The sequence below is a fragment of the Rattus norvegicus genome, chromosome 3 (genome assembly GCF_021556685.1).
Source record: "Rattus norvegicus strain SHRSP/BbbUtx chromosome 3, alternate assembly SHRSP_T2T, whole genome shotgun sequence".
NCBI classification, from domain to species: Eukaryota; Metazoa; Chordata; class Mammalia; order Rodentia; family Muridae; genus Rattus; species Rattus norvegicus.
The window spans coordinates 142902122-142921226 of NC_141536.1; the positions used below are offsets into that span (position 1 = coordinate 142902122).

At 44.3% G+C, this 19105-nt stretch overlaps 1 protein-coding gene and 2 pseudogenes across 14 annotated transcripts in view; 1 reads left to right on the forward strand and 2 right to left on the reverse strand.

The window, feature by feature from the left end:
* The first annotated feature begins 3245 nt into the window (after positions 1–3245).
* Cbfa2t2 (CBFA2/RUNX1 partner transcriptional co-repressor 2) overlaps positions 3246–19105 on the forward strand; it is a 105724-nt gene continuing 89864 nt past the window's right edge. For 13 of the 14 annotated variants that reach the window (XR_015682778.1, XR_015682779.1, XR_015682776.1 and 10 more), the window contains exon 1: positions 3246–3422. Coding sequence is in view for 6 of the 14 variants with exons in the window: in XM_087651081.1 (XP_087507207.1) it covers positions 3389–3422 (34 nt within the window). In the remaining 8 variants the exon portion in view is untranslated. 14 annotated transcript variants of the gene reach the window in all.
* Sms-ps2 (spermine synthase, pseudogene 2) lies at positions 9931–11513 on the reverse strand (annotated as a pseudogene).
* LOC147995765 (protein FAM162A pseudogene) lies at positions 18238–18651 on the reverse strand (annotated as a pseudogene).

Genomic DNA, 19105 nt, shown 5'->3' on the forward strand with positions numbered 1-19105 from the left:
CACACGGCAAGTAGTCAGCCAGCCGGAGTCATCTAGAGAAACCCCAGTTGAAACATGATAATGATACAAAATCTGGGCCTGATGCTGTGCTAGAGTCCCAGGCCAGGGTGTTGTAGGGGCCCTGACCACTCTGCAAGAAGCTGGCTGCATGCTGGGAGGGGAAGTTCATGGTTCCCTGAATTCATGCTGGAAAAGTGAGAGGTCAAACCCCCAAAGTGGCCAAAAAGGAGGAGGAGGAAGAAGAAGAAGAGGAAGAAGTGGAAGGAGAGAAAAGAGAGGAGGAGGAGGGGGAGGAGGAGGGGAAGAAGGAGGAGGCCAGGCCAAGAGGCCAATGCAGTACAATCTTCCCTTTGTCAATGTTGGGCTTACCTTTGCCAAGAAGAAGGACCCCAGGACTAATTCCTAAGTTCTATTATGATAATAATGCTACCTTGTGGGTTGGGGACCAATCAACAAGCAACCAACCACCACACTACTATCATAAATAAATACCTAAGTAAATAAAGTGTCAGTGGTGTTTCAACCAGGAACACTGCTTAAAGGAGTTACTCCACAAGTCTGTAAGCAGCTTCTCTCACTGTCTGCTCTGGCCTTGAGTTTATCATTCACTAGCAGAGGAAGTGGTATGGCCTAGACAGATGGCAGGCGGCACGCACGTCTCTCTGCCTGCCCATCTTTACTCTTCCTGTCACTAAAGACAAACATTTCAGGGAAGAGGGAGAAGAAACAAATTCAGCTTGGTATGATCAGGTCTGGAATCCCAGAATTTGGGATGCCGAGGCATTGGACTTGTTAGGAGTTCCAGGCCAGTCTGAGATATAGACAGAGAATCTTAGGAAAAAAAATAACAATAAAAATAAAATAAAGAAATAGCCCAGAGATCCAAGCAATTTCCATTTCCTTAGGTCTATCTGAACCTGTAACTTGTAGTTTGTTTACAGAGCCAGAGATCAAATCTAGCTCTGTCCATGTTAGGGAGTTGTTACTTTGTTTTCTTTTAGGAGACAGGATCTGACAGTACCTCAGACTGGCCTCACAGTAGCCATTTTTCTGTTTCAGGATACACTTGATATGTAGAATTCTTTTTCTTTTCTTTTTTTAAAAAAATTATTTTTATTTTATATGCACTGGAGTTTTGCCTGCATGTATGACTGTGTGAGGGAGTCGGATCGCCTGTAACCGGAGTTACAGGCAGGCACGAGCTGCCATGTGGGTGCTGAGAATTAAACCCAAGTCCTATAGAAGAGCAGCCGGTGCCTCTAACCTCTGAGCCGTCTCTCCAGCCCTGTAACTAAACTCTTTCCACCCTCACACGCTTCAAAGCAGGGTTTCTCTGTGTAGCCCTGGCTGTCTTGGAATATGCGCTGTAGACCAGGTTAGTCTCAAACTCACTGAAATCTGCCTGCCGCTGCCTCCTGCGTGCTGGGATTAAAGATATGGAGCTGAACTGTTGACCTTCCCAAGTGCCACTTTCCAGGATCATAGCTGTGTGCCACTTCACCTGGCAAATGCTACTGCAGCTCACCCAAGTTGGCCTCTAACTCATCGTATAGAGGAGGATAACCTTGAACTGACCTCCTGCGCTTACCAATCAAGTGCTGGAAGTACAGCACCACGCCTGACCTTGTTTTGTTGAGACAGTCTTACTATGTGGCCCAAGGCTGGTTTTGAAGGCAGTTATTTTGTTTCAGTTTCCCAAGGGTTGGGATTACAGGTTTGTGGCACCATGCCAGACTGGCTTCATTTTAGTTCTAATTCCTGTTTTTGAATTTTTGAGAGACAGAATGACAGCATTCATCCTATAGTCAGAGTGCTTTCTTGGGTTGCTATGGGATTTATGTTTTTTTTTTTTTTTTGGTTCTTTTTTTCGGAGCTGGGGACCGAACCCAGGGCCTTTCGCTTCCTAGGTAAGCGCTCTACCACTGAGCTAAATCCCCAGCCCCCGGATTTATGTTTTGACTTTGCTAAGCGCACTAGGTGGACAAGCCAGTGGGAAAGACTCTTCCTAATGTGTAGAAAAGGGGTAAAGCTATATTTGGTACTGTGAAGATTAATTGCATAGTGTACAAAACCAGCTGTTGAAGACAGGCTAGTGACTCTTACTTAAAATCCCAGTACTTGGGTGGCCAAGGGAGGACGATTGGTGAGAATGCCAGACCGTCGTGGCTACACTGTGTGTTCTAGGCCAGCTAGAGATATAAAATAAACCTTTTTCAGAAACAAACTGTGAAGCCTGCTGGTGTTATAAACACAGCATTTGAGAGGCAGATTAAAAATATGGCTTAAGGTTCAAGGCTAACCTGGTCTAGGTCAGTGAGTTCAGACCAGCCAAACATACATTAAGACATTGTTTCAACAAACCAAAACAAACCTGCATTTAACCAGGCCTGGTAGCATAGGCCTTTAGTCCCAGCACTTGGGATGTAGAGTTAGGTAGATAGATATCTAAGTTCAAGGCCAGCCTGTTCTATAGGGCTAGTTCCAGGACAGTCAGAGCTACAAGGGAGACACTGTGTCAAAAAAACAAAAACAAAAAACAAAACACCCCTGCATATACACGTTCCCCCCACCCAAACACAGACACAAACCCCACAAAGTCCTCGATCTAATACAGAAATCAATAATGACAGCTACTAGCTATTTCAAATATTTAGATTCCTATAGCCCCAAAAGACACAGAAATCTGCGAGATAGCTAATTTGGCAAAGATGCTTGCTGTCAAGCTTGATGCCCGAAATTTGATCTGCTGGATTCAGAGGGTGAAAGGAGAGCATACCCTCGACTTGTTCTCTGACATTCACATGCACGCGTTGGAATGCACTCCCTCAAACATATACACGTACACATATGCAATAAATCAATGTAAAAACAAATAAGTAAGTAAAAGGAGGAAAGAACAATTTAACACCCAATACAACCGTCAAGGCATTGAGGCCTATACCTGAAGGGTTCCTCCCCGAAGCCCCGCCCCAGGACTCCGCCCCTGCTCCTAGGTCACCGCCCAGTCCACATCCGGAAGTCTGGAGCTTCTAGGAGGGCGGTTCGTGCGGCCCTGCGTAGCGCGCGGGAGGCGGGTCGAGGTGCAGGCAGCTCCAGGATAGGACGCAGCCTGGCGCGGAAGGGGCGGGCCAGGTCAGGAGGCGGTGCTTCGCGTGAGCGCCCTCCGGCCCGGCTTCCGCGTGCGTTGGTCTGCACGCGGGAGCGCGCGGCGGGGGCGTGCCGGGGCCGTCTGGGGGCGGGGCGGCGCGCGGCCTAACGGCGGCGGCGGCGGCGGCAGCGGCGGCGCTGGTGCGGGCGAGTTCGGCGGGTGCAGGTCCCGGCCTGCGCCTGCGGAGGGCTCAGGCGGAGGGTCGAAGCGGGCGGCGCTCGCGACAGACTGCGCTCCGCGATGGTGGGCGTCCCTGGAGCGGCCGCCTTCCAGCGTAAGTGGGGCGGGAAGGCGGACGGCTGAGGGGTGTGTGTTGAGGGGCCTGCTGCTCCATAAGCGCGAGGCTCTGCAGAGGCCCCCGGCGGAGGCCTGGGCAGGGAAACTGAGGCTGGGATTGGGGCACTGGATCCAAGGTCACGCGGCTCCCCGGCCTTCCGGGGCCCTCGGGGCTATCCCGGCGCTTCCTGTGGGGCTCGCGGCTTCTGGTGCTAAGCCGGACTGTGGAGCGGCCTTGGAGCTCAGGCCTGGCGGGCGCCCTATGGACTGGCCGCGAGAGAAGTATTGTTTTGTTTTCGCGGCTTCGGGGCTGAAAGTCCGGTCCTGGGAAACACGCCGGATTTGGAGCGACGTGTGGTAGATGTTGGAGGATGCCGGGCTGATATTCCGGAGGGCCCTGTTGAATGCAGGCTCTGGAGTCGTACTGCTTGGGTTCATGTCCCGGCTGCCCCGCGTATAGGCTGTGTGACCTTGGCGCTCCCCAAGACTCAGTTGCTCTGTCTGAAAAATGGGTTGTGAGGATGGGTTGTGAGGAACGTAACCTGAATAGCTCTGTGGTAGGGTTTTGCGAATTCAGTAGAATACCCTGAACACACATCATATACAAGTGTGAAAACTCACTATCTTAATCTCAGTTTGTTACGTGTGTTCTCGGAAAAGTCCGAAATTGGGATCTGGTTGTGTTTTGTTTGTTTGTTTTAAGATATCTTGTGTTTGACTAGTCCTACTGTGTGACCCAGTTGTGTTTTTACTCTTACCCACATTTCGGTATTCCGTTTATCCGATGTTCTTCCTAGAATTGTAAGATCTTGGAGGAGGGATGGCATCGTTTAATAAGAACAATAAAAATTTAATTGTCATTAAAATAGCAGTAATAGCTAGCATTACTTGAGCACCAGGCATTTTGCATTCGATTCATTTAATATTTATTAAATCATCTCTTAAGTACAAAGTATCACTCAAGGCCCGGAGACTATGGCGAACAAACTTGACAGACTAGATTCTGGATTTGAGTTTGAGAGAGGGACTCAAACGTTTTGTGGATATTTCTTTGTCTATGCGAGGTGTCTAAAAACAGGTATTTGAGGCACTTTGGAGGCAGGTGGATCTCTGAGTTTAGACCAACCTGGTCTATACAGTCAGTTCTAGACCAGCCAGGGTTACATCATGGGACCCTGCCTCAAAAAACCAAAACTAAAACCAAAAAAACCCAACAAAATACCAACCCTAAACATAAAACAAACAAAAAAGCTAAAGTCAGGTATTTGGGAATGTCTATTGTGCAAGGGTAAAATGAGGCCTATTGAGAAGTCTTAATCCCCTCGACAGCAATTACAGCAGAGGGTTCTTACAGCCTTTTTCTTGGGCACTCATTCCACGTCGGATTGAAAAAATACAAAATAGATTTACCCACTAATGCCTTCTGTAGTTGAGTGTGCTGTTCCTGCTCTTGGTGCTCTTGTGAAGGAAGATGATTTTATTATATAAGAAAAGTGGAAGAAACTTTTATCTGAATTTAAATTCATTTACTTATAGCAGTATTGGGATTGCACTTAGGGCTTTTTGCACTGCACTGAACTGTATCCCTAGCCTTCTTTATTTTCAGACAAAGTTGCCCAGGCAACTTGTAATTCTGTCTCAGCTTCCCAGGAGCTAAAAATACAGGCCTGTGTCACTAGGTCCAGATGAACTAACACATTTTTATTTCCATATCTTTTATGTTTTTAGTTAAATATAGTCCCAAAAGGTTGAGTATGGTGAAAGCCTCTGTAATTCCAGCACTCAGGAGGCTGAGGCAGGAGAATGTGAGTTTGAGATCAGTCCAAAATGTGTAGTAAGACTTTCTGGAAAAACAAAAGCCAAGAAGTAGGTCTTTGTGGTTCCTTATGTAACTAAGTTTCTTTGCAAAGTTGCTCTATTGTGGGTCAGTATGCTTGCATATTGTTTGTTATGTTAACTAATTTATTAGGGTCCAGGATTGAACTGAATGCTTATTATGTATTAGGCAGGTACCTTTTGTTTTTCTTTCCCTCTGTGTAGCCTTAGCTGTCTTGGAACTCACTCTGTAGACCAAGCTAGCCTTAGATCCACTTGCCTCTGCCTTCCAGTGTTAGTATTAAAGGTGTGTACCACCACCACCCAGCAAGGCAGGTACTTATAACTCAAAACTACAAAATTCTCCTTTAAAAAAGAATCTCTCTGGGCCTCCAATTTTTTATTTTTACTTCTTCTTTTTTTTTTTTTTTTTTTTTTTTTTTTCCCCGGAGCTGGGGACCGAACCCAGGGCCTTGTGCTTGCTAGGCAAGTGCTCTACCACTGAGCTAAATCCCCAACCCCCTTTTTTTTTTAAGATTTATTTACTTACTTAATGTATATAAGTACACTGTAGCTGTCTTCAGACACACACAACCCCATTACAGATGGTTGTGAGCCACCATGTGGTTGCTGGGAATTGAACTCAGGACCTCGGGAAGAGCAGTCGGTGCTCTTAACCACTGAGCCATCTCTCCAGCCCCTGGGCCTCCAATTTTTTTTAAGGTGTATTTATTTATTATATATGAGTACACTGTAGCTGTCTTCAGACACACCAGAAGAGGGCATTGGATCCCATTACAGATGGTTGTGAGCCACCATGTGGTTGCTGGGATTTGAACTCAGGACCTCTGGAAGAGCAGTCTTAACCACTGAGCTGTCTCTCCAGCTGACCTAGAACTCACAGAGATCTGTCTACCTCTGTCTATTTAGAACTAGTTCCAGGATACCCTGGGCTACACAAAGAAACTATGTCTCAAACAAAAACTCACAAAAACAAACCAAAACAGAAAAGATAGGATCTATGTCCTCATCCTAGGTCAGTCCCACCTCCTTGTTGGGCTCCTTAGACCTAGGGTGTTACAGGCATGTGTCATTTTTAGTGATTTCAGAAACTTACCTACATTCTTTTTTTTTTTTTTTTTTTTTTTTTTTCTTTTTCTTTTTTTCGGAGCTGGGGACCGAACCCAGGGCCTTGCGCTTGCTAGGCAAGCACTCTACCACTGAGCTAAATCTCCAACCCGAAACTTACCTACATTCTTTTCTTCCTTTTTTCTCAATGTTGAAGGAACACAGGCTTTAGTGTATGCTAGACGAGGTCTCTAGCTGTCTTATGTTTTAACTGTAGTCCCTGGGAAAGGAAAGTGGGAAAGAGCTCAGTCCTAAGTTTGCTTTACCAAAGTGAAGTCCCTGGGGAAATACTGGAGTACTCTGGTCCTCTGGTGATCGGTTCCATCAGGATAGGCGGCTAAGGTCACACACAGGACGTGAATATTTGCTTTACTTTTTTTTTTTTCTGGCAGTGATGATCAAAAAACAAAACAAAACACCAACCCACAACAACAGCTAGGTAGGGCCTCCCATCCCCTAGGTTAAGTGTTTTACCACTGAGCTTTATCCCAGACCTGGATATTTTGTTTCAGTGAAGTATAAGGGCTTACTCTGTAGCAAAGACTTGCCTCAACTTACTAAGTAGATCAGGCTGCCCTCATGGCTCGCTTTGTATCCCAGCCTTTTAAATTGAAGGGATTATAGATGTGAGCCTGGCTCAGTATTTGTTTTAAATTACAGGTTTAGGATAGGGATAGCTCAGTGGTAGACTGACTACCCACCCACCAAGGCCCTGGGTTTGATCCCCTGCACATAAAAAGTAACAATTACAGTCCTGTTATAGTTGATGTTTTAACATTTCATAATGTATAAAATTTGCTATTTTAAGGAATGGTGAGCTAAAATGTAAGCGGAAGTCACAGTATTGTCTCTCCATGTTCCCTGCGTGATAGTCACTACCCTTGGTATGGAGATCATCATCTTATAGTGGGTCTTACCTCTCTCTCCCTATGCTACTGTCAGAAAGACAAGTGTGCCTCACTCAGAAGTAGAGTGCAGTGGTTTAGGATGACCCTGTTTTGAGACAGGGTTTCTCTGTAATAGCTTTGTCTGTCTTGGGACTAGGTATGTAGACTAGTCTGGCCTTGAACTTGCCCTGATCCTCTAGCTTCTGCCTCCTGAGTTCTGGGATTACTAGCATGTAATCTGTGTAGCATGTTTCTCTGTGTAGCTCTGGCAGTCCAGGAACTCAGAGATCTGCCTGTCTCTGCCTCCAGAGTGCTGCGATTAAAGACCTGCAACAGTACCCTAGCTCATTTGTGATTTTATTTTGATTAGTATGTGAGAGTGTGGCCTGTAAAATGCTTTAACAATGCTTGGCAGGCTGTTCTGTGATGATGTTAGTGGGTGAAGATAGAAAGGTGGCTCTGGAGATCACATTTCATGGGGGTACTAAGTGCTTAGTTTTTTGGGATTTATTTTATTTTTATGGGAAAAGTGGGATATATGATGTTAACAGAGTGGCAGTGTTAGCTGGGTTGTGCCTGGGAGTGCTACACGACAAGACAGTTCTAGAGTTCAACAGGCTCACAGCTCACTCTCAGCTACTCCATTTTGCCCACTTAGCTAAGAAAGCAAACTTGCAGACCAAGCTCCTTGAGAAAGTGGCAAGAGCTTCATAAGTCAGTGACCCTAAAAGAAGCCTGAACATGAGTGGAATGGTGTCTAAATGTTAGGTAATTACAGGTATTTTTACAGGAGACAAGTCCTGTGCGTTCATGACTATAAACAGCTGTGAGAAGTGTTCTCTTAAGGCCCTTTTCCTCATGTGGCACACCGCTATTAGGATGAAGAGAAATGAAAATGCACCAGTGAGATCTTACTGAGGATGAACACCTAAGTACCTTCTGTTTGCTTCTCATGCTCCTCTCCTGGTCTTCTTTTCTTTTTTCTTTTTTTCGGAGCTGGGGTCCGAACCCAGGGCCTTGCGCTTACTAGGCAAGCGCTGTACCACTGAGCTAAATCCCCAACCCTGGTCCTCTCCTGTCTTTCATTCTATTCTCTGGTTGACTTAGTTATTTGGACTGTATCTGTGGACCTCCTTCCCCACTGAAATGATCAAATTATTCCCCTGCTCCATTTTTTTTTAAATCAGGGATTGCTCCTAGCTGACTGGGTTATCGTAAGCTCCTCCTCTCAGTGTAGCCCATGCTGATTTCCAACTCCAGATCCTCCTGTCTTCCTACCTGTCTAGTGCTGAGATCAAGAGCATGAGCCACCATGCCTATACAAGATTGCCATAAATGCCTTAGAGATGAACTGGGGAAAAGGCAGTGTTGGGTTAATAGCACACACCTATAACCAGCATTTGGGAGGTTGAGCCAGGAGGATTATTACAAGTACCAAGACAACCTGGACCAGACAGAAAACAAACAATGGTGGCTTTTAAATCTGGTGGCACATGCCTTAAATCTCAGTTCGTAGGAGGCAGAGGCAGGTGTATCTCATGAGTTTGAGGCCAGGATCTTCCAGGACAGCCAGGGCTACACAGAGAAACCCTGTCTGAAAAGCAAACAAAACAAAACAAGATTAGACTCTTGCTGGGCATTGTGGTTCCTGCCTGTAATCATACTGTTGGGAGGCTGAGGTAGGTGATTATGAAGCTATCTGGGCTGTATAATGAGACTCGTTTTTGTTTTGTTTTGTTTTAAGATTTATTTATTATACATAAGTACACTATAGCTGTCTTCAGACACACCAGAAGAGGGCATTGGATCCCATTACAGATGGTTGTGAGTCACCATGTGGTTGCTGGGATTTGAACTCAGGACCTCTGGAAGAGCAGTCAGTGCTCTTAACCGCTGAGCCATCTCTCCAGGCTATCTTAAGATGGAAGAAGGCAAACCAACAAACAAACAGACTTTGATTCTCCCTTCTGTTTTGCATCGCTTTAATTAAATGCAGAAATCAAAGTAAAATTTGGAGTGACCAATGTGAAATTCTGAATTTATAGCTCTGGAGTTGGCAGACTTTTAAATTAAATCAGCTGACAGCAACAATATGTAATCTAACCTCCAGCAGCTCAAGCGAAACGTTGCTATCTGGCATCACACACATTCCTTGACACACACAAAACTGTGACCTTTTCTCTTTTACAAATGTTTGTCTCATTCCTTTGTTAATTTTGATCATCATGTAGAGGCTCTGCCTGCTTTTAATTTTTCAAAACCACATGAGAGCAAACATTCACATAGCACAGATTTATTCATTTAGGTCTCATATCCCTAGAGTAACAATAAACACACCCTCATTTTCCTGGAATTCACAACACTCCTGACCACTGCCACCCCCATCCCATAAAAGTTAATATGCTTGTGCTGGTTTTCTATATGATAAAAAAAGTGACAAGTTTTTCTTGTCTTCAGTTCTTTTTGTTTGTTTCTAGAGAAGTCATGTCAGCCTTGAGGGTAGGTGACAAGCAGAAACAAGTCATCTTCCCTTTCCTTCCCCTTTCCCTTTTCCTCTTCCCTTTCCCTCTTCCTTTCCCTCTTCCTCTTCCCTTTCCCTTTCCCTCTCCCTTTTCCTTTCCCTCTTCCTCATTCCCCTCCCCTCCCCTCCCCTCCCTACCCCACCCCACTCTTTTTTTTTTTAACCTTTAAAAGCACCAAATTTTAATATCTAAGTCAATTTGGGGGTGAGAGGGGAGAAACACTCTCAGGAACTTCTCTCCAGAACAAAACAACGATGTTCATTCCTCCACGTGTCCAAATTAAAGGTCTACTAAAACCAAAACAAAAGCCCAAACCCCACACAGAGAAAAAAAAAGATACTAAAATCACATTCTAGGGGGTCAGTGCATTCAGTAGTCTTTGCAGGGCTGTCTAATTGTCCTCCGGCTGACTTTCAAAAATTAACACCCTAACTCATCAAAATATACATTTTTCCCATTGGTTTTTTTAAATTAAAAATAATAATTAAAAAGAAAACCACTAGAAAGAATTCATGAACAGTTGCCTGACTCATATGATGGCATATACGGCATATGGAGGTCAGGAAGGTGGCTTGCAGAACACATCATTCAGGGGATGCTCATCTTTAAGGCTTAGCTTTCTTCCAAACAGTGTAAAATACCCACAATTCCAAGTATGAAGGGACACAGACAATCTCTTTTGAGAATTCCACAGGACAATACAGGCGCCCCAGCTGTTCTTCATAGAGGGACAGGGCTTCAGTCAAGTTGACACAGTTCCCCTGTGTGAAATATTTTCCATCCTGTTTCAGAACCTTCATTGACAGGTCAAGAATCAGTCTGAGAAACTCCCATGTGGAATCTTCTTCTGGAGATGTAGAGATAGGGACAGCTGTCAAATCATTAATCACATAATCAAACTCTCTCCCTTCTTTGGCGTACCTCTTCAGTACTGGGATACAGTCTTCTATAAGAACCTGATAGCAATCTCCTTTAAGATTGTCTAAGACATCTCCACATGTTCTGCGCATGTATTTCTTACATCCATCAATTACCATCTGGTCAATCTCTACCATAGTGACCATCTTTGGTTTCAGTTTGACAATTTCACATAATATGCCTCCATCGCCGCCTCCCAGAATCAGTACATCTTTGCCAGTGTAGTCTTCTTTACCATTGCCCATGATGGCCCTGGTATATGCCAAGTCACTCTCTGCCAAATTAACATCCCCGCTGAGGATGAGAATATTCCCAAACTGTTTTGAGTGAAGAATTTTAATGTTCTGATAAGGCGAGTCTTCGTCATACACCACTTCATCTATGTCATACTCAACCAGGCGCCCGTCAGCAGTAGGCCAGTATCTGTCAATGGCCCCTCCTCGAACTATGGGTGGTAGTCGCTTCACCCGACCAGTACTGTCTTGACTCAATTCTTTCATTTTTTCTTCTATTTTATTCAAAAGGCTGTCAGTTTCTTGTTTGCCTTGCACATCACTGTCGTAACTCTGAAGGTCCAGCAACACCAATCCATGTGGATAAATTCTCAAATTGGCAAAGCTGCCATTCTTGTTCGTGTAGGTTGCTAAATACCCATGGTCCTGCCAGGTGTGCACCGACTCTGCCATCCCCTGCTCCTGAAAGATGGACTGAAGGCCTTTCAGAATGGCCTCACCATCAGCTTTGGCGCCGAGCGTGAAGTCGAGCGTGCTGTGCCTTGCTGCTGCCATAGTGTGGCGAGGCCCTGTGCCATGCCTGGGGAGGCGATCGCGGGAGACTGAGGGGCCGCGCGGCGTGTCAGGCTGCGGGCCGGCGGGGAGTGAGCTGCGCCCTGGGAGGCCAGGAGCAGGAGGCGGGCGGGGCCACGGGCAAGCGACCCGGGCTCAGGGGCGGGGCCAACCCGCCTCTTAAAGGAGGAAGCAGGGACGCCTCCAGCCCCGAACTTCCCCACCCCACTCTTATTCAGACATTTTTCTGCCTCAATCTTAGGGATTGCAGGTGTGAACTCATTCAGTTTACCTATCTACCTCCCTATCTGTAGACCAGGCTGGCTTAAAACCCTCGAGATGAGCCTGGCTCTTCCTCCCGAGAGCTTGGATTAAAGGGTGTGACACCTCTGTCCTGCTTGCTTCGATTGTATTTCTTTTGGTAATGAATTGGGGATTAAGCCTAGGACCTTGTACATGCTGGGCAATCACTTTATCACTGAGCAGCATCTTGTGTCCATTTTATTTTTATGATTTTAGAAGGTTTGTTGTGGGGCTGGATATCTTAGTTGTTCTTGCAGAGGACCCAGGTTTGGTTCCCAGCAGCCAACTTGGCAGTTAACTGTTCTTAACTCCAATTTCAAGGTGTCTTGTCCACCCTTTTCTGGCTTTGGTAGACACTGCACCTGTGATACACAAATATACATGCCAAACAAAATGCCCATGTACATAATTAAGCACCCCCTCCACGTACTATTGGGGGCCTAGAGATGATTCCATGGGTAGAGTGCTTGCTGCTCAAGCTTGAGGACATTGACTGAGTTTGGGTCAGCTCATGTAAAGAGTAAAAAGCCAGGTGTGGTGGCAAACACCTATAACACCAGCACAAGGTGGGCAGGACAGGCAGATTTGGGGGTTTTGCTGATCAGTCTGGCCAAAACTTAAGCTCTAGGTCCAGTGAGAGACCCTTGTCTCAAAAAATGAGGTGATTGGAAGAAGAAACCAAGCATTGACCTCTGGTTTCCTCACATTCATGTACAGGGAGTTGAGCATTTATGTACCATACATACATGTACACAAAGATATGTTGGAAAGAGAAAAGAAAGAATGGGGATGTTCCTTGACAGAATACTTAGTTATTTTTATTTTTCATATCAAGTGACAATAGAGTAAAGACCTGAAGGAATTGGCTAAGCTGGCTATATGCACATCTCAGAGATGAGCAGTGCAACAGAGACTAGCAAACATCAGGGCTGTGTGGGAACGTGCCTTGTAGTTTCACAGAAAAGGCATGCAGTTAGTTTGGTTGAAGTACAGGCTAGTGGTAGAACTTGGGCATTGAATGTGGTACTACTAATAAAGGGTATTAGCAAGAATATTAGCTTTTCTGATTAAGATGGGAAGCCATTGCAGGCAGGGGTCTTGAGGAGCAACATCGCTTTGTCAGTCTGTTCATCCATCCACAGGTCTGAGATGTGCTTAACTTACCAAGCTCTAACCTTAGACACACACACACACACACACACACACACACACACACACACACACACACACACTTACTCATTGTGGTGCTAGGGGTCAAACTTAGGTAGGGCTTTAGAGCCAGATCGTCCCTTTTCTTATTATTCACTTTATTGTTTTAGGTGGTTTGTTGGTTTGAGCCAGAGTTTTTTTTTTTTTTCTTTTTTTTTTTTTTTTTTTTTTTTTCGGGGCTGGGGACCGAACCCAGGACCTTGCGCTTCCTAGGTAAGCGCTCTACCACTGAGCCAAATCCCCAACCCCTGAGCCAGAGTTTTATTCTGGAGTACACCGGCTGATAAACTCAAAGCAGCTTTTCTGCTTTAGACTTTCAAGTGCTGGTTATAGTAGACAGCAACTGGGCCCTGCTTATCTTCATTTTTTTTTGTTTTTTGTTTTCTAATTTGTTTTATATGTATGGTGTGTTTAGTTTATAAGTATGTCTACATGTATGTCTGGGGCCCAGAAGATGGTGTCTGATCCTTTAGGACTGGAATTACAGATAGTTGAGCTGTGAAACACCATAGGACTAGAATTACAGATAGTTGAGCTGTGAAACACCATTTGGGTGTTGGGAACCAACCTAGGTCTTCTGAGAGAACAGCCAGTACTCTTGATAGCTGAACTCTCTCTCTATTCATTTGTTCTTGTTTCTTTCTACGGTGCTGGGAGGTCTTGTTTTGTTAAGTACTCTATCACTGAACTATAGACCCAGAACCTTATTTATTTATTTATTTATTTATTTATTTTTTGAGACAGGACCTTCCTGTGTATCCCTTGAACTGGCTGTGTAGTCTAGGCTGGCTTCTAAGTGCAATGATCTTCCCACTTCTGCCTCCTAGGTATTAGGACTACAACTGTGTACAACTGTCTCAGGCTTTATTTTAGTTTTTGAGACAAACTCTCACTCTGTGATCTGGGCTGGTCTCCTGTTTGTAGACTCAAGTGGCTCTTCTCAAATTCCCAAATATTGGTATTGTGGGTACACACTAATGTGCATAGCTCCTGATTATATTTGTATTACTGTTTATATTTATTTATGAGTTTTTCCACCAAGACAAAGTCCGTCCTTCCTTCCTTCCTTCCTTCCTTCCTGCCTGCATGTATGTCTGCCGGCCAGAAGAGGGCACCACCAGATCTGACTATAGATGGCTGAGTGACCATGTGGTTGCTGGGAACCAAACTCAGGACCTCTGGAAGAGCAAGACAGTGCTCCCAACCTCCAAGCCATCTCTCCAGCCCAAGGTTTTTCCATGTAGCTCTGGCTGTCCTAGAACTTAGTTTTGAGAAACAGGCTGGCTTCAAACTCATAGAGATCTGACTGCCTCTACCTCCTGACTCCTGGAATTAAATGTGTATACCACGTGCCCAGCTATTTTTATTGGTTTTAAATTATGTGTAGGTATGTGTGTACATTTATATGGGTATGTACACGTGAGTGCAGGTGCCTTAGGAAGCCAGGTGTGTTGGGTTTCCTGGAACTGAGAATTACAGACAGTAGTGAGGTGCCTGGGTGCTGGGAGTTGAGTTAGGGTCCTTTAAAAAGAGCGAGGACCAAGTACTTATAACTGCTGGACCATCTCTCCAATAGACCCAAGTTGTTTTGTTTTTTAACTAATTAGAAGAAAACTATTAAAATTGTACATAGTTAGTTGTTTCTGGTTTGTACCATGTCTTGGTTAGGGTTTCCATTATGCTGTAAAGAGACATAATGACCAAGGCATCTCTTATAAAGGACATTTAACTGGGGCTGGTTTACTGGTTCTGAGGTTCGGTCCATTATCATCATTGCTGGAAGCATGGCAGCATCCTGGCAGGCATGGCATTGGAGGAGCCGAGAGTTCTACCACTTGGTCCAAAGAAGACTTTTTTTTTTTTGGGAGAAGACTTTCTTCCAGGCAACTAGGAGGAGGGTCTCAAAGCCCACCCTCAGAGTGACACACTTCCTCCAACATGGCCCCACTTACTCCAACAAGGCCATAACTCCTAGTAGTGCCACTCCCTAGGCCAAACATATTCAGACCACCACAGACCAGAATATTTATTAACAGTGGATGTAGAAATAGTTGCATTCACATCTATCTATCTTTGTTTGAGATTCAAACTATTTTGAAGTTAGAGCTAGTAGGTGCCATACTCCCCCTTCCCCAGTTTATTTTTTATTTTTTCCCACCTCCCCTCCCCAGTTTATTATTGTATGTATTATGATGTGTGTGTAAAGGTTCTTGAGATGTAATCCAGGGGACCCACTCAGAGCCTCAGGTTTGTCAGTAAGTCAGTAAGTGCCTTTACAGGCCGAACTGTCTTGTTGGACTGCTTTTCTGTTCTTTTTCTTAGTTTTAAAAGTTAGATTTTTTTTCTTTTTTTTTTTTTTTTTTTCGGAGCTGGGGACCGAACCCAGGGCCTTGCGCTTGCTAGGCAAGCGCTCTACCACTGAGCTAAATCCCCAACCCCAAGTTAGATTTTTTTAAACATTTATTTATTGTATGTGAGTACACTGTAGCTACCCTTCAGACACACCAGAAGAGGGTACTGGATTCCATTACGGATGGTTGTGAGCCACTGTGTGGTTGCTGGGAATTGAACTCAGGACCTCTGGAGGAGCAGTCAGTGAGTGCTCTTAGCTGCTGAACCATCTCTCCAGCCCGGATATTTTTTGGCTATATGTATTGTTTGTTTGTTTGTTTGTATGTATGTATGTATGTATGTATGTATGTGCACATGTGCATGCTTGTGGCCAGTAGAGGTTAGAATAAGGTATCAAATCCTCTGGAACTGAAGTTAGAGTTGCTAGGAGTTGAAGTGTTCCTTAACCACTGAGCTCTCTCTAGCCCTCTTGTTTGTTTTGTTTGTTTGTTGAGCCATGGTCTCACTAAGTAACTCTTACTGGCCTGGAATTCACTGTGCAGACCAGGTTGGACTTGAATTCACAGAGATCAGCCTGCTTCTGTCTCTTGATAGCTGGGATTAAAGGTGTGAGCCAGCCCAGCTGTGTTGTTGTAAAAATATAATAATAAAAAAGTAATGGTGTCTTTTACCCTGCTAGGTCCGCACCGTGGTGCCCCAAGATATCTGCTAGATATCTTGGCGGAAACACATCCCAGCCGCACACTTTCCTACACTTAAACCCTCACATAAAAGAACACACAACACAGTAATCTTTGACCCAATAGTAAGATATAATTGCCCACTTGAACATACAATGCCTGGTACCATCCATCCCTTAGGAACATTGATAACCTGTAAATACACAGCAGAATCTTAACATCACCTGCCATGGCTTCTCACCCTCTTCCCCTCCTGTCTCTTCCTTTCTCCACAGTCTCCTCCTCTTCCTTCAAACTTCTCTCCTGCCCATCCTTCCTTCTCCTCCAATGACAGGCCTTCTTCTATCCTGTACCTGCCCCTCACCTGTACTTTACAGATTCAGTGGGGAGAAGGTTCCGGTGAAGTCACCTGATTCCTGAGTACGTGACTAGGCAGCTGTCCTTGGGGCAGTGGAATTAGCATCAAAATACAGATAACTTCAGGGCAAACCACAACACTACTGCTTTTATTTAAATATAAACTAATATAGTTTAAATATGCTAGCTTTAAACTCCTTATTACCTGAAGATGGTCTTGAACTCCTCAACCTTCTGCTTTAGTGCAGGCTTTAAGAGTGTGCCAGATGTTGCCACACCCAGTTTAGAGTTGCCAGTATTTGATTGTGGACTGGGATAGGGACTGGGAAAGCCAAGGCAAGGTTGAGATTATTGATTAAGGCTACTGATAGAATTCTAAGGGGAATTGAGTAGGCATGGGTTGGATTACTTTTCACTACTGATTTCCTTAATGTGAGACACCTTTAAAGTGATTATAGCTTTCATTTCAGAGAAAGCTGCAAATGTTCTGTAATAAATGAAGATCATTACTTTGTTGACCGCTTCATAAATTTGCCAAACAGCATTTCCATCCAACTTTCTTAGAGGTTGTAAGATTGTCCATTTTGGAGTTATTTGCATTTTTTTCAGTTATCTGTTATCTGTGGTTTTCATCAGCATAGATAAAGTAACTAATGAACCTGTGGAGTTCTACAAATAGATAGAACTCTTCTGGAAGTGTAAATACATCCCTTTCTGCCGTTTGACACGGGAAGAAAAATGTCAGGAAGGGAAGCCTTCCCAGGGGCTGGAAAGATGTCTGTCTCAGCAGTTAAGTGCGTGCTGCTCTTCCCGAGGGTGTATATATCTGAGGGGCAACCACCTTTAACTGCAGTTCCAGTATTCTGTTTTCTCCTCCAGGGGCACTTGTGTACACATGCCATATACTCCACCACACATGTCATCACTGATCACCAGTAATGAATTAAACTTTGACTAAATATCTGGTATTACAGAGCACATAACGCCTTCAGTGTTTTTTTAATTTTTTTTAAAGGTTTGTTTATGTATATGAGTACACTGTAGCTGTCTTTAGACACACCAGAAGAGGGCACCAGATCTCATTACAGATGGCTGTGAGCCACCATGTGGTTGCTGGGAATTGAACTCTTTGGAAGAGCAATCAGTGCTCTGAACCACTGAGCCATCTCTCCAGCCCCCAGTGATTTTCTAACTTGATCAGTAATTTGATTTTGTAACTGTTAATGCTGAGAGTGTACTTCACATAATATACAAGTACAAGATACCAAAGATGTGTTTAGGCCATTTTAGAAATTGTGTCCTAGGCCAGGTGTAATGGCATATGACTTTATTCCCAGCACTTGGGAGGAAGAGGCAGATCTCTTGAGTTCTAGCCCAGCTTGGTCTACCGAATGTGTTCCAGGACAGCCAAGGCAGCACAGATAAATTCTGTCTAGAAGGAAGGGGAAGGAAAGAGAGAGAGACTTATTTTCATTTGTGAGGAGTGTGTCTGTTTTCTCCAGTGTGTGTACTAGAGTTGCCAGCGCTGAATCCTGTGGAACTGGAGTTATTAGGCAGCTGCGAGCCACTCAAAATGGGTGGGAACCTGAGCCCTGATCCTCCTGGAGAGAAGCAGTAAGGACTCTTTTATTTTATTTATTTTATTCTTTAACAGTTTTTACTTGGAAGTAGGGAAGTGGAGTAAATTTGTGAAGGTGTACATCTGTGAAGTGGGTTTCATATCATGTCCTCTTTTTTTTTTTTAACTGCTTCGCTAATGCTAATCCTCTCTGTATTGTCCACCTTTAGTACTATGTGCCGCTGAAGTGAGCACTCGCATCCTAACAGGCTTGTTGTTGGAACATAACTCCCGAGTTTTCATAGCTGCTTTCCTCTCTGACAGGCTTTCCTTTCTAGGTTCAATCTTGTAAAAGACATGTCTTTCCACAGCCTTCTTGCCCTCAATAACCATATAGATGCATCCTGCCACTGTCAGGCGATCATTAAATAGTTCTTGTTCTTTGCAGCATCAAGTACCTCAAACTAAATATCTCCAGGATTTCTTCTTCTTCCCTTTTGAAGCTCTCTGACAATATCAGTGTCCTCTCCATGTCTTTGAATCTGTGTAATGGCACTCTGTGTTTATTAAATATGGACCGGAACTTTGAGACTTTCTGTGGCTTGATCTTCTTCAAATCAGTGTTTCTAGTAAGCCTTAAGAGACAAAAAAGCATTTCTTTATAACCTAAAACAATTTCCTGCCACCAGATGCAGGCCTCAGAGGCTCCCCATGGCTACCTTCTCCACAGGTACCAGCACCCCACAGTAAACTGGTGAGTTTTCCTTTTAGGACCTGTGTTCCCAACTTGAGTTTGAACTTTTGGATGTTGCCACCTTACATTCAGTTTTGTGACTTTATATGGGTTTGTGACAGTTTAATACACTGGTGATTGGGGCATAAAACCATCAGTCATTTCATGAGTTTTTAATTTGCACAAGAAATGTCACTGACTGGTTATGGTAGTGCATAGATTTAATCTCAGAACTCTAAGCCCATAATTGCAGCACTTGGGAGGCAGAGGCAGGTGGGTTTCTTTGAATTTAAGGGCAGCCCAGTCCACATAATGAAATCACAGGGAGCAAAGGCTACATGGTGAGACTCTGTCTCAAAAATAAATAAAAACCACTGATTTAATTTTAATGGTAATGTACATATTTTAAAAAAAGATTTGTTTTCTTTTTAATT